Source organism: Pyrus communis, chromosome 10, assembly GCF_963583255.1.
Source record: "Pyrus communis chromosome 10, drPyrComm1.1, whole genome shotgun sequence".
Lineage (NCBI taxonomy): Eukaryota > Viridiplantae > Streptophyta > Magnoliopsida > Rosales > Rosaceae > Pyrus > Pyrus communis.
The window spans coordinates 6,194,360-6,221,489 of NC_084812.1; the positions used below are offsets into that span (position 1 = coordinate 6,194,360).

The following is a 27,130-nucleotide window of genomic DNA, read 5'->3' on the forward strand; positions in this document are numbered from 1 at the left end:
CTTCCTCACTTCAGTCTTCTCGGTTTTTCGAGCGTATTTCTACTGGGTGGAAATGTGCGTTGATGAGAGGAAAGGCAAGGAATCAGATGAATGTTTAACTGGAAAACTGGATTCTAGGAGGGAAAGGGATAGAGTGAACTTGTTGTAAACCTAGTTTTTTTATGCGCCAAGTAGTTCCTGGATGGGAATCAAAAAACCCACATGGAAGGAATTGCCTTTTTTTTGTCCCAGACTACAGAGCCTTGGGGAAAAGCCCCTTTCGTATTATTCTCACTTTTCGTTTAAGAAACTACTTTTAAATAACTGAAAGCGTTTTTAGTCATTTAAAGGTACTTTTTAAACGAGCTTCCAGACTGTTTAAAAATGCTTCTGTTCATAAGCACTTTTGTTGCATGTGCTTTTGTTAAAAGCCTGTAAAATAAATTTATTGAAAATTCAAGTGGGTTCCATAAGCATTTAATTCAGGAGGAGTAATTAGCTAAAGTCAAATTCTAAATGACTAAAAGCATTTAATTCAAGTGGGTTCACAAGGGTTAATCAGCTAGAGTTAAAGTTCAATAGGGAAATTGACTAATTAAAAAAGTTCAAAGAGATAATCTGCTAAAATTAAAGTTCAAGAGAAAATTTGACAACTGTATACAAGTTCAAAGGGCAAATCAACAAATACCTCTAAATTTATTAAAAATTCAAGTGGATTCCAAAAGCATTGGATTATGTGCTTCTTGCAGAAAGAAATTTAAGTGTTTTTTCAAAATTCACTTGCACTTTTACTGAGTATTAGTTCCAAAACATTTTTGCCAGAAGGATTTTCAACCATTTTCAACACACTTCCCAACAAGCTGTTAAAATGCTTTTATACCTAGAAGCACTTTTAACAATTATTAGCCATTCAAAATAAATAAATAAACAATGAATTTGTAATTAATAACATCTATTAATCATTTTGATTTCGAATAATATCTACTAATCATTGTTACTTAAAATTACACAACAGAAAAGGAGATGATTTGAAACAATAAGAGGCCGATTCAAAACAAATTATGTTCACTCATTCCTCTCACTTTAACTCTACAATAGGACCATTACAACAAAATTTACTGCGTAAAATGAAAATTTTATAGGCACGGGAGAAAGAATATCAGCTGAACAAAATTAGACCGTCGGCGTTTAAAGCGGTGATGTCGAAAATCATTTCTGCCGGGACTCATCAAAGTGGCAACACCGGAAAAATAGCTTATGGCAGAAGTGCTTTCAATTGTGCCCTGAATAAATCACCAAGAGCTCCGCGAACATCCATCTGAACGAATCGAGCAAATATAAGTTTTCCCGGAACATATCCTGAATCTCTAATTAGTAAATAAATTTTGCAAGAGAGTGTCAAACTCAGTTTACCTGGTCACAGCATACGAGTTTTGTAAGCAACGGATAGAAGTCTCTCAGATGCCTTCTGAAAATTTGTTGGTTCATAAAGCACATGCCTTTAAGCACCTGAAAGACCAAAACAATGAGGAAATTATCATCGGTTAATACTGCAAATATTCGAAACTCATGGGAAACTGATCCCGTAAAATATTGTCCATCAACAAGCACAATGAGGTGAATCCACCAAACCAATCAAATTGGGGTTTCAAATTATACCTTGATAATTATCGGAGATCGTAACTCCAGAACCCGATGAATATCCATATTAGTAGTCTCGCCAGAACCGGACTGCAGATCAGATGCCTCCCTGAGTACCTGTTCACAGAAAGACACCAGTTTCTCTTCTGCTAATCCTTCGACTTTCTCTTCACCATCAGTTTCTCCCTCTTTGTCGGCACTAACCCCAGAGGTTGCTTTCTGTAAGATCTCCAGATATATGACAGTTCCTGCTAATTCTTGGCGAAGAAGATTCAGAGGTGGCCTGTCCAAAAGATGAAATAGTCACAAACTATGTTCTTTTGTCCAACAAACTATCGTCCTCAAGGAGAAAATTCTACAGCAACAGAAAATAATGTGTGCACAAGGTTTCATCCTACCTCTCATCAGGAATTTGGTGCATGCGTGTTCTGAGATTGGTATATGAATTATAGGAAGCAGCGAACTCCAATGCAGACAGCAATATGTCCATAATAGCAATCTTTTGTGGTGCATTCAACTTGCTCCAGTATTTCTTCTACAAATTGCAAGCGATTTTATTAGGAAGACAGTTCCTGGAGACTTTTTTACAGAAACCAATGGTAACAATATGGCACCCCCCAAACAAATTCAAAATCCAAACCTGAATGCTGTCAATGGCGCCAAGCAGTAAAAGTTGAGTGATGCATTTGCTCCTACAAGTTCCCAACAGTGAACTCTCCTCCACATCTCTGATATCAGGTTCAACAGCCTCAGGTGCCTAATGCAGCATAAGAATCACACACATCATACGCATGAAAATATGGAAGCATATATACATGTCAAATACCCACTAAATCTGGATGCCCTGTGACCTAACAGAATGAACAATAAATCCTGTAGGAATTAATATCCTGCTACAGCATACCCTAATTGGAGAAGATGGTACTGAAGCATCGGATGGAATAGCCTTAGGCTTAGAAAGATTTCTGAGAAACAGATTGTCCATGATTCTTTGACCTATTGTTTGACTCCGTTGGAGGCTTCCAGCTTCAGCAGATTTTGAAGCACTTCCCGATGGTGATGGAAGGCCTACAGTAAAGCTTAGCTCCATCAATCATAGTTTTAGGACAAATATTGACTCTCTAGGTTCTATTAATAGAGGAAATAAATTGTAGTAATCGGTAATTAGAAAGTATTTTTCAATAAATGCAAACTACCATAAACACATCTTAAAAACCTGACCTTCAGATCCATCCATGTTCATTTGCACCCCCGAGTTTTGTTTGGCCAACACTGATGCATTTGGATTTCTTCCATTATCACCGACATCAAATTGACGGCTATCCACTCCGTCATAATCAGACTTTATGGAAGGGCTATCACCTGAATTGACCTCTAGGTCTCCAGTTAGCACCCTATTATTGTTCTTCAGATTCTCAAATCCCAAAGCGTTTAGCAGTTCAAGTGGTTGCGTTGTGTACAAAGCATCTCTGATGACAATAATAAAATGATTAGTATTAGAGGTTAGAACAACCATAAAATATTACCAAATAATAAGAGATTCAGACCTTATGCTTTTCAACAATGTATCCCAGTCACTCTCACTAAATTGATGTCCTCCAACTTCAATGAGATGTACTAGCGCACCCAGAGATAATGAAACTACTGTTTGATCAGTCTTTTTGGCACAATCCAAAAGTAGACCGAGTAGGGGTGGCAACATGAAACATACCTCCTGCACAAACGAAATACTTCCACATTTACCCTAATCTTTGGAACACCAACTTCAAAATGCACTAAATTTTTACCACCAGAAGCAAAGATATGATAATACCACTCTGCATTATTTTTTTTTACCAATACAACTTATACATCTCGTATTTAGCTAAAACTACCTTATAAAACGTGTTGAAAAGGTTGCAAAGCAACTGCAGCGAGTGAATGCTTGTTTCACGGAACCATTCATCATCAGAAGAAACCAAGCTTTCCTTTCCAGCATGTCTCACGTGATCAAATATGGGAAACAAGACCCGATGAAAAATGCTCTCCCAAAATGTTGATGAGAACTTGGTACCTCTCTCATTCAGTAGATCAAACAAAACTTCAAGTGCACAGCTTCTGACCTCCGGTCTTGGATCCGATGTCAGATCAGACAGACCAGCCAGCATTGGGAACCAATAATGTTCGGTCACATCAAAACTTGTATCCATATTTACATCAAGAGGCCTCAAAGCACCACCAGGTATAAGACCCTGAAATAAATTGACCAGCGTTAAACGCAGAGATCTCAACAGCAACGTGACAAGCTATCAATACAAGCAAGTTGGAAGACACCATATATAAAGACATGAACCCACAACAACCACACCACCCACAGCAAAGAAGCCCAAGAACAGTGCAGAGTTTTTTTTTTTTTTTTTGGCTAAATAGCCAGTCACCAGACTATCAATAAAATAAATTAAAAAGCTACTAAACCCTTTTTCTTTCTTCTTTTTTCTTAACCATTTGAACAAGTTCTGTCTAGGACTTCCATCTGTTGTCATGTCATACTGACAATCTCACAAAGCTAATTGGAGTATTATGTAATATAAATTATCAAACCCAATTATTCCAATTTATAAACTTCGCCTAAACTTCTATGGATTCAATTTGCTACTAACATAGTTCAGGATATTTATGGTATCTGCCAAAGACAAATACTGAAGGAAATATGTGAAAGCAACATGCAATGAATGAAAAGGCATTTACAAAGAGGAAATGTTATGTATTAGTACACAAATGATAGGTTCAACATGCAGCAAGCAAAAATAGACTAACAAACCTCTGCCAGACGATCCTCACATATGCGCAAAAGTGCAATAGCCTTCAAACTTATACGGTGTGAAGTTCTATTATTAGCAAACCTGATAAGACAGTTGACACAGTCCATGAAACAATCTCCAACTACTTGATCGAAGTGTTCCAAGATAACTGCAAATTTCAACGTATTAGATAATGCAAAAATTGTGAAGATGAGTAAAAACATCAATATGCAATGAAGAAATGTAAAGGAAATCGTTACCCTGTTCAACATTTTCAAATGCACTCTCAACGATTGATTCCAATTCATCATCTGCAGCAGCTGTAAAAATCATGAAAACACTACGCCATCCAGACTTGATGCTCCCTACTTTGGATTTTATCATCTGTAAAAAGGCAAAAGAATCAATTTTATTTGTAGCAGTCTAGCAGGATAGTTGTATATTGAAAAAATAAATAAGAAGAAAGAAGTGCAATCGGGAAAGTATATTATGTCCACATACCTGAACAATGCAATCAACTATTAAGCTCCTTATGGTTTCACTTCGACTATTGCGCATAAGAACAACAAAAGGTTTCAGAATGTCATTTTGGAATGTGAAATTGGCAAGTTCCGCTCGCTCCAGATACTTCATACCAAGCTGCCTCAGAGAATCTATTGCATACATAGCAATTTTTTCATCACGATGACTCCCAGCTGAAATAAAGTGGTTTGCCAAAACAGACCATATTCTAGCCCAGACCTGTAAGACATTATTAGACAGTCAAAATATGGATTAATTAAAAACAACCAAAGCACAAAACAAAATAATACTTCATGACATGCAGTTAATGATGGTTATCTTCATGCAGACACCTTATGCTAAGTCATACTCACATGTCATGATTCAATTTCCTTAGTGAACAACTTCAAATACGAACTGAACTACAGAATGTAATCATGCATGCATAGAAATGCCTGAAGTGACCAAATCAAGGAGTGAGCTTAATCTATGGACCAATCAAACAATACCAGAACCAATCACAGGGTAAATAAGGGTTATCCAACAAAAAGAACCAATCAAATATTGACCCCACTGGCTCCAAGATAGTAGGCTGGGGTTCATCTTATAATGTGAAACTAAAATAAATGGAATAAAGGACAAAGAACATCCTGATTTTCCTTAAGCTTGCCATGGTAGCTGATAAGTTTTAGATTTTAATAAGCATGTGGCCCACAGTTAACATTTAAGAACATTGACCCATTGTGCCAACTTGTTCTGTTGCATAAAGAAACTGATAATTGTACAAAAAACAAAGGATAGAATGCAACCCCAACAAGAAATGGGGAATTTTATGGGATGAGACAGGGGTACCTTCTATTGCTTAATCCAAAGGTGCAAAGGGCATCCCACGGATCCAATCTCAATAAAGGGCATTAACCAATTTACTATTACTATAGAGCATCACATGACTACCAGCAACAGACTTAACAAGATTCACCATCTAACTTACAAGAAAAAAAATAGAGGTTTCGCTTGTTAAAAACATACCATGCGTATACGGGCCATGTTGTAGTAGCTGATCTCAACAAGTTTTTGCAAGCTAAACACACGAGCTGGAGTTTGTTTTAGTTCTTCAGCTGATACACCACAGAGTGCAGTGAAGAACTCCACTACAGAATCACTAGGAAGCTGAACACTATTCACAAATACTTGTTCAGAAGGTTTTCCAGCCAACTCTCTTAAAGATTGAAGAAGAGCATCTTTGGAGATTTGGTTTGATCCTTGCATGACTGTTGCTGATATAGAAGGAGTTGAAGTAATGAACTCAAGCCGAGAAACACATTCTAAAACTGCATTCCATGTATCTCTAAGGGTGCCAGTCTCTAAGTCACAAAAAGAGAGTAGAGTTCGCAGTGCTTCCACATTTTTACTACGCATTTCCTTCGGAGCATGCAAGAAAGTAAATCTGAGAACCAAAATCCAAAGCTCAATTAGCATTATCATGAATTTTGTTTTTGCATCAATTTCAAAACTGTGATACACAACACAATTCTTTCCAGGTCAAAATACATATTTTCACACTAAATATATATACAAGGTACGGATCAGGGGACACACTTTTGTTGAGCCCGCTCCATAATATATTTCAATGATCCAACCGTCTTTATTTTAGGTCTTCCCTCAAAGATCATATGTGCCAAAAATCAAAGCCGAAACCATATGACCTTGGATTCAATGGTAGTCATTTTACATGTTTGTTTGTAGAACTGTATTTGTCCATTTTCTTCACTACAATGAATGCGTTAATGGTTTTGGATTTGTCTAACTTTTTGCAAGGATAATCTATGAATGATGAATTGAAATATAGACAAGTTGGATCGTTGAAATACATTACAAATTGGGCCTATAAAATGGGTGTCAAAATGTGTGTCAAAAGAGTAACAACAAATTAAATAGATGTAGAAATACAGAAACATTTGGCAGAAGAAAAGACAAGACTACTTACCTGACCAAAGATGTTAAAAAGGCATAGCGCATAGTATTCATTCCAAGAACATGTGTAATGTGTATTCCAGCTTTAAAGCCCTCCATACAGAGAACAACCCTCGACTTATTCTCACCCTCCTCCATTGTAACAGAAAAAGTAGCAAGCAAAGGCCATCCCACAGCTTCAACCATAGGCCTTACTAGCTCTAATTGTTGTGTAGTATAGAAGACCCCTCTTTTTGCTCCTTGATTCCGAAATATAGCTTGTGTTTTCTTAATGATAGCTTCACTTTCAGACTTAGTGTCAACGGACAAAGCACTTCTGGGAAGAGCCAGATTAAGGATACTCACAAGGCGGCCTCTCTCTTCACCTTCTGGCTTATATTTTCCACTTTTCTCAAGACCAGCAGTCTCATCTTTCATCTTTATCTCTTCTTTAACAATTGAATCATAGATTTCTTCCAGAAGTTCAGTTGGAGCACACTCTTCTGCGTCATCCACAGCATTCATGCGTATAAAATCCGACTTGGACATTTTAGGCCACACCATTGGATTATGCGCATCAGTATTCAACATTATAACTGCATATGCTAAAATGTATGCGGTGTCTGCATTTTTGAAAAGACCTGGATTATCTGCACAATATCTGCACATGCAATACATTCAACAACGTCACTGTCCAGCAATAAAAATGGCATATAATCTCACTAGATTGGATTTTACACATTTTCGTGGATTACATGTTAGAATCATATGCTTGACCATGCAAGCATACTCAATATACATTTATACACAGAAAATTAAGGAAACAGACAGCAACAAAACATTCACAGACACCCCCAATACCTTTCTGCAAATTTTTCCATGATGCGATCTATCTTTTGAGCTTCCCCTGGAAGTCTGAATCCTTTAAGAAGTTCACGAATTGCAGTGTCAAACTTCATTCCTGAAAACTTCATGGAATCTACATAAGCATGCATCACAGCAAGGGGAAATTCTTCATGGTGACCCAAATATTCCCCAATCATAGCCTGACAAAAAAAAATCATTTAAGTACTAAGAAGTCTGTATCATTGTAGAAAAGCAACATATATAGAACAGAGCTTCCACCTTGTCCAGACTGGGAGTACTTCTCAAAAATTGGGCAACTGAACTGGGTGTATTTTCCACCAATTTATTGGATTTCAGATATTCTACACCCTTTACTGGTTGCCTATTGAACTGCATTATTATTAATCTTCCAAATCAGTTCCAGAGTAGCAACAGATTATCAGAAAAACATAATAGTTATATGAATAATATATTATCCAGGTTAATCGAGTTAAGAAATTTGATGCACACTAATTACCTCAGAGATGGCAGCTTCCAATGTAGATTTATGAGCTTTTGCCTTCTCAAAGTTACTGGTTAAATCAACAGACTCTTTAGCTTCTCCATCTAGAGACCGAGTCTTATTACTCTGGTTTTCTGATTCTCCACGTGACTTTTCCCAATCAACTAGTGATTTAAGCACATTCACGAGACACTGGCAAGGTCAAGGAAAAAGCAGTCATCCAGCAACCTCTGGTAACACCAATGAATATCTAGCAGGAATAAACATATGATGAATCTAGGAAAGGAGTAAGTTGGTAAACCTACCTGAAGAGATGAACCTTTAATTGAGGTTGCCTGTGATACAGCAACCATATTTGGATCTGTGTTTTGAGTCCCTTGAGAAATTCTGGATAGACTTGTAACCTATAGTAACAGTCAGAAAACAGAAAACATTGCAGATGTATTAGATGAACAAGAAAGAAAAAAAAAGGGATAGAAACAGAATGTGAAACAGTATGCAAAATCGTACCATACGCTCAAACAAGTTTGGTGCCTCAAGATCACAATCATAGTTCACAAATATGTCAACAAGCATCTGAGGATCCTTGCAAACTTTTTCAACCATCCTGCAAATCAAAACCTCATTAGAAGACCAGATAAAAAAAAAGGAAATCATAAGGTTCTCCTAAGACGTGTTGAAAGTGAATGCCACCAACTGTTAATGAGAATAACATGCGCACAATACTACACATGTAACAACCAGAAAAGCCAACTTACCTAAGAACGCTTAATTTCTGGCTAATTGGAAATTCCAAGCCATCCAGTGATCGTAGAACTATCAAGGGAAAGAAGATGCCTATTTCACCCTGAATAAAATTTGTTGGCGTAAGGAACTGAATATATCAAGGTAACCTTTGTATCTATTTGTTAAATCATACACCTACCTTAAGGCTTTCTCTGAATCGCAACAATAGCACTAAAAAAATTCCAGTTGCATACTGCAGGAAGGAAACGTATAATCAGAAGCACTAATCTCATAGCATATTCCATTAAAATTGGAGGAAAGAAAGATAAATGTAAACCTGAAATATGACAGGAGACTGGGAAACTGAAGCCCGCAACAAAGCATATGAAAGGTATGCTTTCACCGAGTCAATAAAATGGAAGTTCCTAGTAAATGGATGGCCAACCCCTTCCAATAAACCCTGAAATACCGTAGAATTAATTACATTATTCATAAAACACTGCACATAAATATAAGAATGCTCCTTAAGCGTATAAAAAAATCAAATTCGGCATTCCCAAATCACTCGCTTTCCTTCCATGTCTTTTAAATACTACTCTCGATTACTTAACAATATTGCCTGTTTTTTCAGTTAAGCCTCCATCGATAAAGCAAGCGCATACAAGAACAAATTAAATCACGAATATAACCTGCAACAGCTCAAGAGATAAAATCCTCGTCTTCAACGTAACTTCATTGTTGTCTTCCTTCATCCCCATCTACAAACAACAGATTTAAGATTCATGGAGGCTAGGAATTTCAGTCAACAGTTAGAAAACATTGATCAAAATACCTTGCAAAGGGTGCGGAAAACCAGTAAGGCATCACGTTGAACTATGGTCATGCTCTCGAGGTCAATCCCTCTAAAAAAATTCCAATGCAGTTATGAGCAGTCTGATGTAAAATCATTTGGTGTATATTGAATCAAAGAAAGAGATATCTTAAACAATAAAATCATATCCAAACCTGGTTATCTTTTTACCATCTTCATGATGCACAGCTTTGTCCAGAACAGCCTCTAAGCCCTAAACAAAATAGCAAGGACAATCTTAGTAGAAAGAAAACTTGGGTTAAATAAAATAGCCAGAATGGGGATACATAGTAAATTGTGGAAAACACAGATTAGACTGCTAAATTCTTGAGAACATAGATAAATAAAGAAAAACATGTACCTTGATGTCAGCACCGCCAGCAAGATTATGAAGTTCCTCAACAGATGCAATGGGTGTATCTTTGACCTGGTTAAGTTGATCTCCTAAAGTCATTTCTTTCTCACTTTGTCCTTCTGAGGAAGTTTCTTCGCCTTCAGTATTTGAAGTTTGTCCTGAAATGGCTTCTATATGTCCACCGGAACCAGATGATGCAACCTCAAGTCCCTGCAAGAAATCACAAACTTTCTAGAATAAAGGGTAAAACAACTCAAATGTATGCCTCTCCTGGACAGTTGTACGAGAGACTACAGATAAAGGCATACAGAACTGAAGGATTCAAATCCATACCGGATCAGTCTCCATTCTCCTGAATATGATGCTGACCATCTGCGTAAGCATTGCCTTTGACGTTGCTTGGTTTATGGGACTCTTGCTACAAGCCCAAACTTTCATTAGCACTGCTTGAACTTGATAATGAGATCCTTTATACAAAATTACAAATGTAAAATTACCTGTGCAGAGCAATATTGTAGCACACTCTGATAACTCCCAGCAAAGGTTCCCCATGTACTGCATTTGAACCAGTTTCAAATAAAAAGAATAATTTTTCACACTAAAATTGCAGCAAAGAAAAGGCACAATGAACCAGAACCAAAATGCATATGCACAGATTGACAACATTTAAGCTAAATGTATATGCTTGACTACAAAGCAAGCAACCATATGCACATACTAATGACGAATATTACGGAGAAAGGACCCAGTACCGTAGTACACATGAGTACATTTACTTGGATAAAAGGCCCAACTAAGAGCAGACTATAAAAGTCATATACTAAACCAGAAAAATTATACTTGATACTTGATACCCAAGAATCCCTGACAACTTACCTCTGAACTTCGTGGATGCCACGGCAGTAAGAAGAACTTTCAACACTTGCAGAACGGTACTGCACATCATTTCTCAAAATAAGTAAGAATAACAAGCCACATATATTGAGGGGAAACAACCAATGCACATGGCACATACCTATCAGGTGATGAGTTGTCAATGCAACTGCAAACCATGTTCAGAAGGTCTGTGAACAGCAGTGCACTTTTACCATCATCTAGACCAGGATCTCCCTCTAAATGATCATATGCAATGAGTTTCTGTGCTTATGAAATTTGAAGTACTAGTTAGCTACTACAAGGTAGGTGCACGTATTACGAATTATAGAAATCTACAGCTATATGTAATGATAGCACAAACAAATGGCTAATCATTTAAGAATGCAGACACTGTGATAGAACAATGAATTTCTTGATGCCTTGTGTAAGGATTCCGTAATATATCAATATCTTGAAAGCACGTAATGTTAAATCTGCAAATCAAGAAATGAAAATTCATACATGAAGGCAATCCAGAGCAGGTTCTAGGACTTTCAAGTTCTTTGTCTCCAACGCAAGTCGTAGGGGATTCAAAACAAGCTCTGCCTGAGCTCCTTCTAAGGTGTTCCCGGCCTTTGCTAGGACAGTTGAAATAGTTGTGGTGGTGATCGCCGGCTTGGCAACGGACTCTGCCTCCTCAGTTTGAGACTGACCTGGTTCTGTATCAGTTTTTGCAGCTTCACCTTCTGTTTCAGGAGAACTACAAAACAGCAGTAATTCCAAAAGTCAAAAATAGTGGACCTATACATCCGATCATGTCATTAATCCCATAAAAACATAATTAAAAAATTCTACAAATCCGCTTATTAAAAGGAGGAATAGAGTATGGGGCAGAAAAATGAATTAATAATTGAACTACAAATACAGACCTTCCATCGTCAGCTGAAGTTGTAGCTTGATTCTTCTCACTTGGTTCGGTTTGTTGAGTCTGGTTGACCTCTTTCGTACTATCTAAAGAGACACAAAAACACAAGTGAGAGAGAGAGAGAGATAACTGAAATTAATCACCGATACTGAATGGAAGAAAGATCATTCATAAACAGAAGTAACATTTGTCAACAAGACAAACTAACTAAAGGCTTTGGTTTTCCAATCTGCCAAGCTTTAGAAAAATTAGGGAGCAAACACACTGAAGCTACAAACACCAAAATAGATATTTGAGTATTCAACCATTCCCAGACGCTGCAAACACACTGACGCTACAAAATCGTGCATTATACTGACATACGCCAACCCGCAAAGCAATCATCAACAAAATTTGATTTCATCTAAATCTAAATACTGCATTTCACACTAAAAATACAAAAAACAAACAATTCAACAATCTCGAAACCAAACTGAACACCGGATCATCCAAAGTCCGAAAAATACATGCGAATACGCAATGTGTATGCATAAGTGTATTCACAAGGGAATCAGAATGAAACCTAAATAAGCCTGAATAGCCTTCTGAAGATCTGCATGCTTCTTAGGAGAGCACTCCTTCAGCATAGACTCGAAAGCTCTCGTCACAAAACCACCAGCTGCGCCGCCCGCCATCTCCGAAAATTATCCAGAAAAATACGCCTGAAATTCGGATCATACCAAGATCCATTACACATCAATTGCAACGGTAATCGAAGATCGAATGACAGAGAAATATAGAGAGAGAGAGAGAGAGAGAGAATTGTACATTACCTTGTTCGAATTGACTGTTGAAGACGATCACATATGCGAAGACGTCGTCGTTTAGACGGGCGAGGTGAGAGCGGAGAAACAGAGATCTGGTAATTGGGATGAAGGCGAAGCTAGTCGAGCAAACAGCGAATGTATACTCGAGATCTAATGCGTCGTCGTTTTGGACTATCCGCTGCTGGTATTGGTTTGGTTTACTGGTCTTGTTCCACTGGAGCGGAGCTGCGGGGACCCGGAGCTTTGCCACGGCGGGTTTGGGTCTTTTGAGAATTCTCGCAACTAGAAATGGAAGCTGTTGATTCAGATTTCGGTTCAGGTCATATTTCGATTTTGACCCCTTGGAATTTGGAAAATTATTCTTCGGGTCGTTCCATCTAGTCATCGGTTTAGGAGAGACCGGGTTATTTATGAAAAAAGTAATGTTTTTCCTTGCCAAATTAAAATACTAGTTTAAAAAAGAATAAATTGTAGTAATAGTCCATTAATTTTAACTCAATTCGAATAACTGTCCTTCAACTAAAAATTTATTACCATTGGTCCCTCAACTTATCAAAACGTGCGGCTATAGTCCCTCAACTAAATATCAATTATCATTGTTCCTTCAACTTTAATTCAACTGGAGAAATGGTCCCTCAACTTTAACTCAATTGGAGCAATGGTCTCTCAATTTTAACCCAATTGTAGCAATGGTCCTTCCAACATAACTCATTTTGACAAAATTATGACGAAGTTAACAAAAAAGACCATAGCTACACATTTTGATGAGTTGAGGGATCCCTATTGTAGCGATGGTTATTCCAACATAACTTATTTTGACAAATTTTTGACGAAATTGACGAAAATGACTATATCTCCACATTTTGATGAGTTAAGGGATCATTGCTCAAATTTGATTAAAGTTGAGAGACCATTGCTACAATGTACTCTTTATAAAAATTGGGGTGTAATATCACACACCCCTTTTACTTCTCATACACCCTTCTAATTTTCGGACGTTGGATCAAATGAATTGAAGAAGATCAAATGACAAAAATGAATAAGAAGAGTGTGAAAAGTAAAAATGAGTGTGTGAATAGCACACTTCTAAAAATTTTGCCTATGTGTTGGACTTTAGTTATTTTTTTATAGTAAAATGTAATTTTTTAAAGACGACCACAAGCCAACAAGGCTTTCCTGTTTTGGAATAATATTTATCTTACGCAACATTACTCCTACTTTGTAAAGAGTTTGTTTCCACAACTCGAACTCGTAAACTTTCGGTCACAATTGAGCAACTTTCCCGTTATGTCAAATCTTGTTCTCTAACTTCTTAAATACATCAATGTAATTACCTAGGAGATTGGGCTAAACCAAACAGTTTGGTTGTTTTTTTTTTTTTTTTTTTTTTTTTTTTTTTTTTTGTAAATTTGGTTCACAATACCAAACCAACCCAAAGATCAGTGTGTTTTGTGATTCTAATTTTTAAAAATCATCGGTTAATCAAAGCAAATTGCACATATTAATGTTATTTTTACTAAAAAATTTGTTACATGTTCTACACAGGTTACAAATAAGTTTTCCTCATCACCAAGAGATCAAAAAATACATGATAACACACTATTGAATTCCATATTAGTGTTTTTATCTTCACATTTTGATATCAAAACCAACAACATGTGATTATTGATTGTTGATCATTAAGTAACTAAGAAAACATGACTAACGACTTTAATTTGGTAAAATCATATATTACACTGCAACCGAATCAAACTAAACCGACTGTTACTAAATTATATATTACACCATAACCGAATCAAACCAAATCAATCCGTAACAGTATGAGAATAGTCACTTGATCATTCTTGGGCTCTGGTATACAAAGGATCCATTAAATTGCAAAATCATCCCATAGCCTAGCCCAAAATTAACTCATTTTTTTATGAAATGATACTCTAACTCAAATTAAGTCAAATTTTGACAAAACAATATTTTAACAATTTATTTCGATTTGAACTTGAGTGTAAAATAATATATTACTATCTATCCAGCTGAATTAAAACCGAGTTAAGACCGAAAGCGCACCGATTTAATCAACTGAGTTAAGTCACGATGTAATTCACAAATATCTATTTATTTATCAATTTGGACTAATCAAGAATCACATTTTAGAATTTACACAGTAACTCCTCGCTTAACCAAAATGGCTCTATAATGTAAAATTACAGTTCTTCAGATCACAACACCAGATCATCCCCGAAAAGGTATAGCAGTCTCTCAACAGCCCAACTGGGCTGCGATCTGCTGTGATCCCAGCTCAGGCTCTGAATCTGCGATGACGTCAGCAATGGAGTCCTGCAGAGCGGGCAAGTCTTGTGATTATCCTCGTCGTGATGGTGATGATGACGATCATTGTACTCCAGCCACCTGTCGATGCACTCGGTGTGGAACACGTGGCAGCAGTTCCGCATCTCCCTCACCTCGTCCCCCATCTCCAGCTGGCACAAGCACACCGCGCACGTGTCGCAATCGCCGCCGCCGTTGCTTCCGTAATTCCGTCTCCGCTTTGTGACTTCCGCGAAGGTGGTCTGAATCAGACAGTCCCTGATCAATTGGGTAGAAGCAGAGGAGGAACGGGAGCAAGATTCTTTATCGTACTCCGCCTGTAGGAAATCAAAACCCTGCTCCGCGGCGGAGGAACTGGAGGCGGAGGAGGAGGAGAGTGTTTGCCTGAGTCTGAGCGCCCAGAACACAACGCATCTCATCAAAGCAATTACAAAGGCCGCTTTGTACAGTACGTGGCTCAGTATCAAGCCCGATGAGGACGCGTTGTCGACGACGAAGAAACCCATCGGAGCAAATGCGAGCAGCGAAGAAACCATATCAAAAGAGAAATGCAGAGCAAGCAGAGGAAGAAGAGAAGAAAAACGGAGGAGGAGGAGGAGGAAGGAAGAGGAAAAGGGGAATTTCTCAATGGCATCCGGCTGCTTTTAAAGACGTGGGTTTGCGTTTGTGAAGTGGAAGGGTCATGCGTGTGGAGCCCCCTGTGGGGTCTGTTTGCTTTTTTGCTTTGTGAACGACTGACTCGTCACCGTTGTCGTTTAATTTGTTATTGGTTGATTTATTTGTGCGTTTCTGAGTCAGTTGCAGAGGTCGGTGGATCAATGGTTTTAAATACGCTTAATTATGTTTTGTTTTGTTGATTAATTAGAAAGATTAGCATGTGGAATTAGACTATTAGTGTATAAGTTCTGTAATGCATCATCATTAAAGGTTAAGCACGTGGATCTGATCATAAGATTACAACTAACTTTTTTCTTTTAATTTCGTCCCTTGTTTATGTACCTATTATGATGGCCAATTGTGTTATGAGATGGGTTGCCAATTGTCCTCCGCGTGTCAACTCACTCATGTGTTGTGGAATTAACTTATATTAATTGTCAGTTAGCCGTTGATGCATATTTACATCAATAGTTAATAACCACCATAATCGCTCACATGTACATAGTTGGTAGCTAGCAGTTGATAGCTTATGAAACCTAGTTAGATTGACCACGGACAATCATACAAGCGATTGTGTGCACAATTGTCACTGATGACATAGATGACAGTCATCTGCCGATGCATTTTAATATCCGCTTAAAGCAACGACATGAACTATCAATCATTAATGCGTTATAAGATTTTACTTATATCAATAGCTGACAACCACTCTGGCATCTCATTTTCTTGTGTCATTTACACTCTACTATTGAACTTCAAGAATACACAAGTGGATACCTTTTTTTTCTTTTGATAAATAGCTTTTTCATGATACGTGGGCATGACCCATTGCAATTTGCATGTGTAGTTGCCACCCTTGATGCACCAAATCCTAGTCACATTCCACCAAGGTACAACAATTCTTCCAAATTTCCCATTACTTTTCACCGTGATTAGCGATAAGAACGCACCCCACATATGACCGTTGCTTTATTGCTTACGTCCTCAATACAAAAGTTGACTAAAGCCACTTACCAAAGAAAAAGTTTAAGTGGATGATGCCATATTACCTTTCAGCAAACACCATAAACCACAAAAGCAAAAACTTTATTGCACAATTCGCATCAAAATCCAGGATAAGGTAATAGCGTCATCCCCCTTCTTCCCTATCACAAACAGAAGATGATATTTCCGATGCCATCGGAGGAAACTCTTATTGACATTCCAAAAATATAGCATTGCGTGTCCTTTGCCACGTGTGTCATATATAACAGAAACCCATAAGGTAGTTTGTCAAAAAATCTTCTCGAGCGGAAACAAATGAGTTGCACACGTATCTTAAAAATGGTTATACATCAGTCTTTGGATGCACAATAGCTTAGCCGCAGACTTGCAGTTCTCACGCTCTTTTATCTTCTTCCATCTTCTGTCGCATTTTGTATTGGAGCGTGGCGGGAGCACAGTCCAATGGTGTTTCCCCTGTACGTAAGAAGGAGCCAGTCAAGAAGTGAACAAGTGATGCAATATGTGAACAAAAGTTGCCTACTAGCGACGAAAGTGTTCTCGGCTATTATCCAAATGTGAGCAGAAAAAAAAAGTTCGTCTATGGCTCAACAGAACAACATTGATATTTATATTACTTTTCTTTCATCTATGACTCTAGAAAACAACATTGATACTTATGTTACTTCATCTAAACAGGTACCCACTGCACGCACCCCACTTCCATGGGGGTAAGCTCCACGCTGGTAAGACATGCACCTTTATGGAAGAGGTAAGACAACTCATGGCGGTGTCTTGTATTCCAGAAGCAAAATTGCTCTTATTATCACCACAATTCATTTCCTAGCTTTTGGGCAGATGATAGGAGAGGTTCACCAAAAGAAACAACCAGATGGATACAAAACTAACTGAAGCACAATTCGACCATTCAAACACAAAAATTTATGTCGACAGGACATTCCCCACTCATGCCTTGGCTATCTTTATTAGCTACCTTACCAAATAAAGTTCAACAACAATTTAAATTCTAAGAAAACTGAGGAAAAATTACCCTGTGCATTCTTGTAGTCCAGGCGTGCTCCACCGTCCATGAGGGCAAAAACTATCTCAGTCTGATTAAAGACTGCTGCCTGACATTAGTGTCGCAAAAAGAAGTTTAAGCCCTGAAACTATTGATACATGCACAGACAACTACGGCCATCAAACAGAGAGAGAGAGAGAGAGAGATCATACTAAATGTAGCAAAGAAAGTCCTTGCTTGTCATGGTAATTCGCATCAACACCCTGCCAAAATGAGAGTGCTTCATAAAATCCACTTTCTAGATATTAATTTTACTCTAATGTTAATACCTCACTCAGAAGCTTCTTGACGGCAGCAACGTCACTATTCTTTATAGCTTCTCTCATACCCTAAAAATGCACATAAAGAAGTCATAATCTAGAACAAATAAATTTCTTCTGCATGATTGTACCTTTGGTGATTAAATAGAAAACTTGAAGTTATACCTCCCCACTGGCTTCATAATCTGTCTGGGTTTTATCAGAAATTCCATTGTTCGCTTGGCCAAGATTGAAGACAGAACTGCAAAGTTTATACAAATAATTACAGACCATACACAGTGTACTTTGGGACCAACATCCCACATTGCCAGTTTACAGTTAAGCATAAAGCAAAAACATTATTGTTTACCAACATCAATAAATTAAAGTTTACAGAAACAAATGGATGCAATGGCCACTATAGAACGGCTACAATTTCCGAACAGAACTGCATGTCTACATTGTGACCTTATCACACAAATCGCAGAGTAAATCAAGATTCAACAATTATCCATTATGTCAGGCCAGGAGTTGAAGATATGGCAGGCAAAAACCTAGAGGCAACCAACCTCTGCTTGCTATTAGACGTGGAAGCTTTGGGTTTTAAAGCGGTTTCTGTCTTCTTCGGTTTTGGAGTCGGCCGAGGGGCAGAGGTGGACATGGTTTTGCTCTGCAACAAGCAAAAATATGACCTTGAGGCAAATACAAGGTGCAGAAGAAACGAAAATTGGAAAAATTATACCTGCAAGGGAGCCGCATCCACGGATGGCGCTGGCGCTTCACAAATACATAAAGGCATTCCACACTTGCAGTCTGAATTGGCTGACACAGGCTGATACTGTACAGTTGGTTCAGCCTTTGAATCTACATCTGCATCAATGTCCAATCTAGAAACTGAAGCTGTTACACCATCAACTCCATCTGAAGAAGCTTGTCCGTCACCTTTGGTAGTTCTGTGCAAAAAGAAATTCCAAAATGACCAATAGTAGAAAAGATTTTTCATTTCCTTCAGAGAAAATAAAAGAAAAAATAATTGAGAGAAGAAGAGCAAAGGACAAGATGTCCCAACCATAGCAATTTGGCGTGGGGTGGCATATGTAGGCATAAATAAGAAAGATAACAATATCAGAATGGAACACAGAAATAAGGTGGAGGCTTGGAAAGTGCTCAGTATTATTCACTAAGCATACTTTTTGAGCAGTACGGCAAAAGGAAAGAGTAAGAAGTACAAGTGTATATGAACAACTACACACACTAGGGGAAGGCATGCCATGAGTCTCCATATGTAAATATAATTAACAAACTAGTACACCTGAATGATCCTTCTCAGGTCCGTTAGCCAATTATTGCCACTAAAGCACCATCACTCCTGGACAAACCCAAACATTGAAAGGGGATTTCCTTTCCATGATTCCATTACAGCTAACCCTGAAGGCCTAGTAATACTTTATTACCAACCACTTAACAGACGAGTAGCCCTTGAATGTTTAATGAAAGAAAGAAATGCCACCTTTAGAACCAAGGCAAGATGTAACCTGAACTGTAGCTTTCTACCGGGAGTTGTCATCTGTGGCAACTTCCCTCGAGTTTCTATTTCTAGTTGACTACTTAAATTGGTTGACTAATTCGCAAGCTTAGCTCACCAAGATCAATTAAGTTTTCATTAAAAATAGGATTTCAAGAGCCTTAAGCTGCAGGCAGTGATCAACTCTAGTAGTGACAGCACAAACATCACAGACAAAATATATTTAGAATTAGAACGGAATGGAAGAAGGAAAAATGCCAAAACAGATATGATATACAACTGAACAAGCATGTATAGAAGTATGCGCATTCTAGAATGTTCAATGAGGAGTAATTTACCGAGAGGAGTCATTGAAACATTCACTGCAAACTCTAACGGGTGAATAAACCCCAAACTGTGGTAAAGCCTGAGATTGCAAAAAACATGATCACTCATTAAAAGTTCATCAACTGGAAACTTTGCTGCAAAGATAAACAAAGCTTTAAGGAAAACAAACATACCATTTGGTTTGCCGAGTGTTCATGGCACAATGTCCGCCCACATGACCGGCAATGATGCTGCATAAATGATAAACTAAGGCACATTAATTGCACTGAAGAAACTACTCCAAAAATAGTAACTTCAGTTATAAGCATTCAGGTTCATTAACTCTAAAAAAAAACTCGGTCTCCTTGATATCGATTTCCGACATATAAGTTGCTTACGACAATCACAAGCAATAAACGCTTAATGCTTAAGTCGGATTCAAAGCTTGTAGCTTGCAGCAAGATGATCAATCAATAATCCCAATTGGAAGGAAAAAAAAACCAGTTTTAGATCATCATAAAAGAAGCATCATGGCCATAAATATCAAATTTTGAGCTCTGATCGTACCCAATTGAGAAAATTTCAACAAACACACAAAACTTTGAGATCCCAATAAAGCATGGGAAGCCATGGCAGTGGAAATTAAGTAACGGGGTCCTTCTGGATTCGATGGGAAAGACAAATTAGGTAAAAGGGTACTCCTAAATCAATCAAATTCCATTACCTACTGAAATAAAGAAAAAAAAATGTAGAGAGAGAGAGATGAGTACCCGTCGCCTGAAAGCGTTGAAGCTGCATTTGCAGACGTCGCAGCGCGGAGCTTCTTGGAAAGAAGGAGGCTCCATTCGCTCGCAGGCAAATTGTGAATTGTGGATGATCGATTTTTGATAAGACCGAGTCAATCTTCAATTTCCATGGCTGTCTCCCCCATCGAGCTCAGATTGGTTGAGACCAATTTTCATCAATCGGAAACTTTGCTGCAAAGATTTCGGGTTACCCGCCGAGTTTGGATTCCGGGTTTTTACCTTTCATTTCTATCTTTTTTATTGGGCCATTGGGCTCAGTAGGCCCTTTTACAAACTCTCTAACCAAAAATAGTCCTCGAATTGAAATCTTTACAGACCTTCTTTGACTAAAATACTCTAGTTATTCGATACAGTATTAATATAATATTGGCACAATATAGAGAATATTTTCGTCAAAAAAAAGGCTACTGGATATTGCATTTTGAAAGGAGGGCTAATTTTGGTTGGTGTATTTGTAAAGCGGCTAGTTAGCTCAATTTTCCTATTTTATTTTAGTTTCAAAAGGATTAAATTTGAGATACAAATGTTAAATAATCACAACTGTCTGGAACAGTCAACGTGTTGGATGGTGCAGATCATCTGCAGACTCATATTCGTTTTTAGAAGAGAATACCGAATACGACGTTGCAAATGGTAATTTAATTTTGCAAATTATAACATGTGATTTAAATGTTGATTGTTTTTTAGTTAGGTGATATAAATTGATAAGATCGATTTGTTGGAAAAAAAAAGGTCTAATTGCTATATTAATTCACATAAAAAATTAAGAAATAATTAATGTAATTATATATTAAAATTAATGCATGTACATGAGACATCAATGTTAAATGAACATTAAATAATGGATTAGAAAAACCTAAAAATTCGGTCGAGGCAAGTGTTAAACACTTTATCCTTAAGACAAATTTACGCCCCACTACGGTGCTCATGGTTGATCTGCGCTTGTCTCCCAGGATACAACGATCACGTTCTTGTAATGGTAGCACTCCAAATCACAAGGCTCCATGAACTATGATTGTGTTGAAAACTCTCTCATATGGACTCAATGAGACTCTCTAATATTTAGTGCACTCTATGTATGATTATGTAAATGAAAAGTTATTTGACGATTATAAAGGACTTCCCTATTTATAGAATTTGAGATACCTCTTTGGAAAACATGTGATCACTCATGAAGAATCAAAAGTTGCAACTCTTCATTAAGATAGACTCATATTTCCACCAAAAAACATCACTTTTAATTTCCATTCAATTATTTAATTTAATATAATAATAATATTAAATTTTCCAACAATCTCTCACATGAATGGAAATTGAGCTGCAAATGACAGTGCTGACACTAGAGAGAGAATTCAGTAGGAAAAATATTGCATCGGGATAGGTGGTTTTTGGCTTTGAACCTCCCGTAGTGAACTATTATCGGATTTACTTGCCTAATCAGTGAACACGATGTCTTGAACTGCTCAGCCGTTTGTGTAAATCAAGACAATAGTAATCACACAATACCTTTCCAGACTCCCCGTGGTTATCGAGTTACTCGCTTGTGTTCATTTTGGCCCTGAACAATTCTTGATTTCTCAATAGTGCTCTAGAGAATTAAGCCCTTCATAAAATTTTCATAAGAACGGCCCCATTTCTCACTCAAGATACGTGACTTCCCATTAAGAGTATCTTGCAATACCCCACTTGGACTTCTAAGTCTTCCAAGCTATAGGAATCATTAAAAGCATAGAGTTTAACTTAATCTCAATGGCAGTCGACACTGTTATCATCATAGAACATGGGTAGAAGTATAATATATCTCTGCAGTGCTACTCCAAGTTGTCATAATTTAGTTGTCCCTTTTGAACCTAAATCTTTGGATTTCCAGTCAACTAAGTTGGGTTTCCACTATGACTTTTCTAATCACGGGCTTTTAACCCATTCCCCTTGATGATACAATTAGCTCTCTAGTCAAACCTTTATAATTGGTACCAATAGGTTGACTGTCTACAATCTATGGTCATCACAAGCTTCATATCCATGCATGGAAATAAATTCATTCGAGAGTAGTTGTTTCCAATGTTAAGTCCTTCAAAACATATGTTAGGACTTACAAAGTAATTTGCATATGTTTGGACAAACTCTCCACATTTAAGATATTTTTTGAAAGATCACTAGCCATTTAATACCTTAAATAACTCCCTTAAAGAGATAATCTAAAACCATTTAGTGAACTAATCCACTACGTATTTACTATCTCTATAAATATACAAATTACATTTCCAATTGTTCTTGAGTTGATATATAATCTCAAATGATAGCTAAGCCACACTAAAAACTAATGAGGATAGACTTCTTATCTTCACTTGTTAAGGCTTTGTCCTTAGAACTTACACGGTTCCATATGATAAACCTTTCAAAGTGGACGTTAGCCCCCCACAACTAAATCATAATGGTTGCTTCTAACGTTGTCAATAATCACTTTCCTAGCGTACAGAGCAAGAACATGTGAACGATAAGTCCTCTATCTTCACTTGCCAAGCCTTGTAGCCTCACTAGATTTTCTAATTAAGAGAACTCGAAGTAGCACTGTGGAGATATATTCTCCTTCTACTTATGTCCCATGATGATAACAGTGTTGCTTGCCATTGAGATTAGGTTAAGCTTTACGCTTTTAATGATTCCTATAGCTTAGAAGACTTAGGAGTCTAAGTGGGTATTGATATAATTTTTTCTAGAGAACTATTCAAATAAGATCGACTAAAATGCGGTAGGCGTTAGTCGATGGTGAATAAACGATATAGAACATAGGAACAAGCATATAATATGCAAGGTTCTAAAAAACATTAGGCACTAGTTGAACGGCTAGCAGGGACCTAGCGCCTAGGCGGCTAGCAGGGATCTAAGTGGGCGCCTAGGCGGATTTATGTATATTTATTTTATATATATATATATATTATAAAATATAAATATATTTGTAAAAATTTTAGGGCTTTTTATGTTAGTTTTATAACATCTACTCAACCCACATATTTTAATTATTATTGGGCTTTGCTTCTTTTCGTGATCAAGATTGGGTTTTGTTTTTCATTTAATAAACAACCTTATTTCTTTATATAAAAATAAATTTCTTAATCCTTAGTGACATAAACGTGGCAAATAGACAGCCACATCTTTCTTTCCACAACTATCTTCCCACTTTAATTTCCTATCTGCCCGTGAAACACAAAATCCCATAAATCTCTCTCTATCTCTCTCTCTCTCTCTCTCTCTCCCTCCCTTTTCCTATCAACCCGTGAAACACAAAATCCCAAAAATCTCTCTTTCCCTCCCTCCCCCTCTCTCTCTCTTTTCAGAAACCTCTAGCAAAGCAACCATGGCTATCTATCTATCTATCTATCTATCTATCTATCTATCTCTCTCTCTCTCTCGATATTTTTCCAGAAACCTCTAGGAAAGCAACCATAGCTATATTCAAATGCAGACGCAGATGGGAGTTTTGATGCAAATGTGGAAGTTAGAATTGCAGATCCGATGAGAGTTCGAGACAACAATAGTTGCAGAGCCTTCAAAGCTGGCAAGAATTTCAAACTGCCTTGAGCACCGCCTTGAGCGCCTAGATACCCACCGACTTTTGTAACGATTTCCCCCAAATCGGATCGGGAGACCACCGCCGAACGCCTAGGCGCCGCCTATGGCGATTTTTAGAACACTGATAATATGTTCATCTAAATATTTAGTAAGTCTCTTACAATTTATTTAAAACATAAAATGCATAATGAAATTTATCTAATTTCTATTTGAGAGAGAGAGAGAGAGAGAGAGAGAGAGGGAGAGAGAGAGAGAGAGCTAGGGGGAGCCTAGACTTGCCTATGCGCTCTTTTTTATTTTGGAGTAGGATTCTCTCCCCTCTCATTACCATCATCTTCTATCTCCTTCTCTCACACTCTTCTTTTTGTTTTATTATCTATATAAAAAATTCCAAAAAAAGATGCATACATGACGTAATCACAACCATTTAAATAGGAGGGGATAGAAAGAGAGAGATTAGGAAGTGAGAGAATCATACTCCTTTTATTTTTTAATGTCTAAACATTAAGTAGAGCAGTGACCAACTGCCTAGTGTTTAAGCAGGGATTTTTAAAACACGCCAGAAAGTCATTATCATTTTAAAGTGTGCATTTTCTCTTATGTATTTTTTTTTTCTAAGGAACGGTCCCATAATTGATTATTTTACGTATAGTCGAATAAGAAGCTATCAACTGAGACTAGCTTAAATGACTTTTTCCTATTCTACCTGTAATTTTCATTCACCGTTTTGTACTCTAGCAACCCTTCTCTTATAAAAGGACAAAGCAAATAAAATCTCCAGTAAAACCTTTATAATTGCTTCTTTTAACCCATTTCAACCTTTATAATTGGTACCAATAGGTTGACTATCTACAATCTATGGCCATCACAAGCTTCGTATCCATGCATGGAAATAAATTCATTTGAGAGTAGTTGTTTCCAATGTTAAGTCCTTAAAAACATATGTTATGACTTACAAAGTAATTTGCATATGCTTGGGTAAACTCCCCCACATTTAAGATATTTTTCGAAAGATCACTAGCCATTTAATACCTTAAATAACTCCCCTAAAGAGATAATCTAAAACCATTTAGTGAACTAATCCACTACGTATTTACTATCTCTATAAATATGCAAATTACATTTCCAATTGTTCTTGAGTTGATATATAATCTCAAATGATAGCTAAGCCACACTAAAAACTAATGAAGATAGACTTCTTATCTTCACTTGTTATGGCCTTATCCTTAGAACTTACACAGTTCCATATGATAAACCTTTCAAAGTAGACGTTAGCCCCCCACAACTAAATCATAATGGTTGCTTCTAGTGTTGTCAATAATCACTTTCGTAGCGTACAAAGTAAGAACATGTGAACAATAAGTCCTTTATCTTCACTTGCCAAGCCTTGTAGCCTCGCTAGATTTTCTAATTAGGAGAACTTGAAGTAGCACTATGGAGATATATTCTCCTTCTACGCATATCCCATGATGATAAAAGTGTTGCTTGCTATTGAGGTTAGGTTAAGCTTTACGCTTTTAATGATTCCCATTGCTTAGAAGACATAGGAGTCCAAGTGGGTATTGATATAATTTTTTTTAGAGAACTATTCAAATAAGATCGACTAAAATGCGGTATGCGTTAGTCGAGCGGTGAATAAACGATATAAAACATAGGAACAAGCATATAATATGTTCATTTAAATATTTAGTAAGTCTCTTACAATTTATTTAAAACATAAAATGCATAATAAAATTTATCTAATTTCTATTTGAGAGAGAGAGAGTTGTGACCCTAAACGATTTTCTTAAAAAAAAAAAAATAATAATAAAGCATAAAAGTTACAAAATTGCAAACCCGCCTACAACCAACTAGGCTAGAACTAGGGGGAGGCTAGACCTACCTATGCACTCTTTTTTATTGTGGAGTACAATTCTCTTATCTCTCAGAGCAATTCCACCCTTAAAGACTTTGCGCCAGCACCCAACTCATTTATCTACTCAAGTGAACAGTAATAGACTTCAATGTACAGTAATAGGCCAAAGCATCTCCATCCCAAAAATCAAATAGCCTAGTCAATTTTATTAAAATATTATTAATTTTTATTATAAAATATTATTAATCATTATTATAAAATAATAATTTAATTTTTATTATAAAATAATAATTTAATTTTTAACAAATGCATCTCCCCTCCCCTCCCCTGCCTCTGCCTCAGAAGCTCCCCCACCGCTCCCCTCCACTGTGCAGAAGAAAGAAACCCATTAACAAGATGAATGGATATGGGAAGAACACAGTGGAAGGGATCTCCCTCTCTCTCTCTCTCTCTCTCTTAGAACCTCAGCCTCGAGGAGGGTGTCGAAGGCCCCCAAACCCCCATCCCCACCGCCCTTTGCTCCGCCTGCAAATTGGCCTTCTTCAACCTCAGCCTCAAGGAGCTATGCACCAAGATCTCTCTGCGACGCGTTGATCGTGCATGAGGTTGATGGCCCGACATGTGGGTTTGTCGATTTTAGGCCGGTCTCTTGCCTAGCTTGGGTTGGGTGCCGGTCAAAATGCTAGGCTGTAGTGGATAGCCTGGGTGCCGGGCTGGTTTTTTGGCTGGGTGATGGCCTATTAGTTCCCCCGTGGAACTGCTCTCATTACCATCCACTTCTATCTCCTCCTCTCACACTCTTTTTTTTCTTTTATTATCTATATAAAAAATTCAAAACAAGATGTAGACATGATGTGATCACAACCGTTTAAATAGGATGTGATGGAAAGGGAGAGAGATTAGGAGGGGAGAGAATCATATTCCTTTCATTTTTAAGCGCCTAAACATTAATTAGAGCAGTAACCAACGCCCAATGTTTAAGCAAGATTTTTAAAACACGCCAAAAAGTCATTATCATTTTAAAGTATGCATTTTCTTTCATGTATTTTTTTTCTAAGGAACG

General features: G+C 37.3%; 3 protein-coding genes across 3 annotated transcripts; all 3 read right to left on the minus strand.

Annotated features, from left to right (window-relative positions):
* Positions 1-865: 865 nt before the first annotated feature.
* Positions 866-13,084, minus strand: LOC137746731 (brefeldin A-inhibited guanine nucleotide-exchange protein 5-like). Its single transcript, XM_068486733.1, has 34 exons — positions 12,726-13,084; positions 12,476-12,614; positions 11,918-11,999; positions 11,511-11,748; positions 11,149-11,270; positions 11,010-11,068; positions 10,631-10,688; positions 10,467-10,551; positions 10,140-10,343; positions 9,934-9,992; positions 9,761-9,830; positions 9,618-9,686; positions 9,266-9,388; positions 9,128-9,181; positions 8,961-9,049; positions 8,713-8,809; positions 8,508-8,606; positions 8,218-8,394; positions 7,980-8,090; positions 7,716-7,900; positions 6,889-7,515; positions 5,931-6,348; positions 4,902-5,141; positions 4,661-4,784; positions 4,421-4,569; positions 3,495-3,851; positions 3,168-3,334; positions 2,842-3,089; positions 2,525-2,688; positions 2,261-2,377; positions 2,019-2,155; positions 1,639-1,903; positions 1,393-1,488; positions 866-1,297 (listed from the first exon to the last, which is right to left on the minus strand). Exons 2-34 carry the CDS (start codon positions 12,585-12,587, stop codon positions 1,235-1,237), a joined length of 5,265 nt encoding a protein of 1,754 aa, XP_068342834.1. The 5' UTR covers positions 12,588-12,614; positions 12,726-13,084; the 3' UTR covers positions 866-1,234.
* Positions 13,085-14,813: 1,729 nt separating this feature from the next.
* Positions 14,814-15,667, minus strand: LOC137748681 (RING-H2 finger protein ATL65-like). Its single transcript, XM_068488852.1, has one exon. The coding sequence runs from the start codon at positions 15,578-15,580 to the stop codon at positions 14,936-14,938; it is 645 nt and encodes a 214-aa protein (XP_068344953.1). The 5' UTR covers positions 15,581-15,667; the 3' UTR covers positions 14,814-14,935.
* A 1,099-nt stretch (positions 15,668-16,766) lies between these two features.
* On the minus strand, positions 16,767-20,859 carry LOC137747365 (vacuolar protein sorting-associated protein 27-like). Its single transcript, XM_068487462.1, has 10 exons — positions 20,604-20,859; positions 20,028-20,084; positions 19,866-19,933; positions 18,745-18,955; positions 18,572-18,672; positions 18,189-18,264; positions 18,033-18,092; positions 17,916-17,966; positions 17,734-17,812; positions 16,767-17,159 (listed from the first exon to the last, which is right to left on the minus strand). The coding sequence occupies exons 1-10, from the start codon at positions 20,676-20,678 to the stop codon at positions 17,080-17,082; spliced, it is 858 nt and encodes a 285-aa protein (XP_068343563.1). The 5' UTR covers positions 20,679-20,859; the 3' UTR covers positions 16,767-17,079.
* Between the last annotated feature and the right edge of the window lie 6,271 nt (positions 20,860-27,130).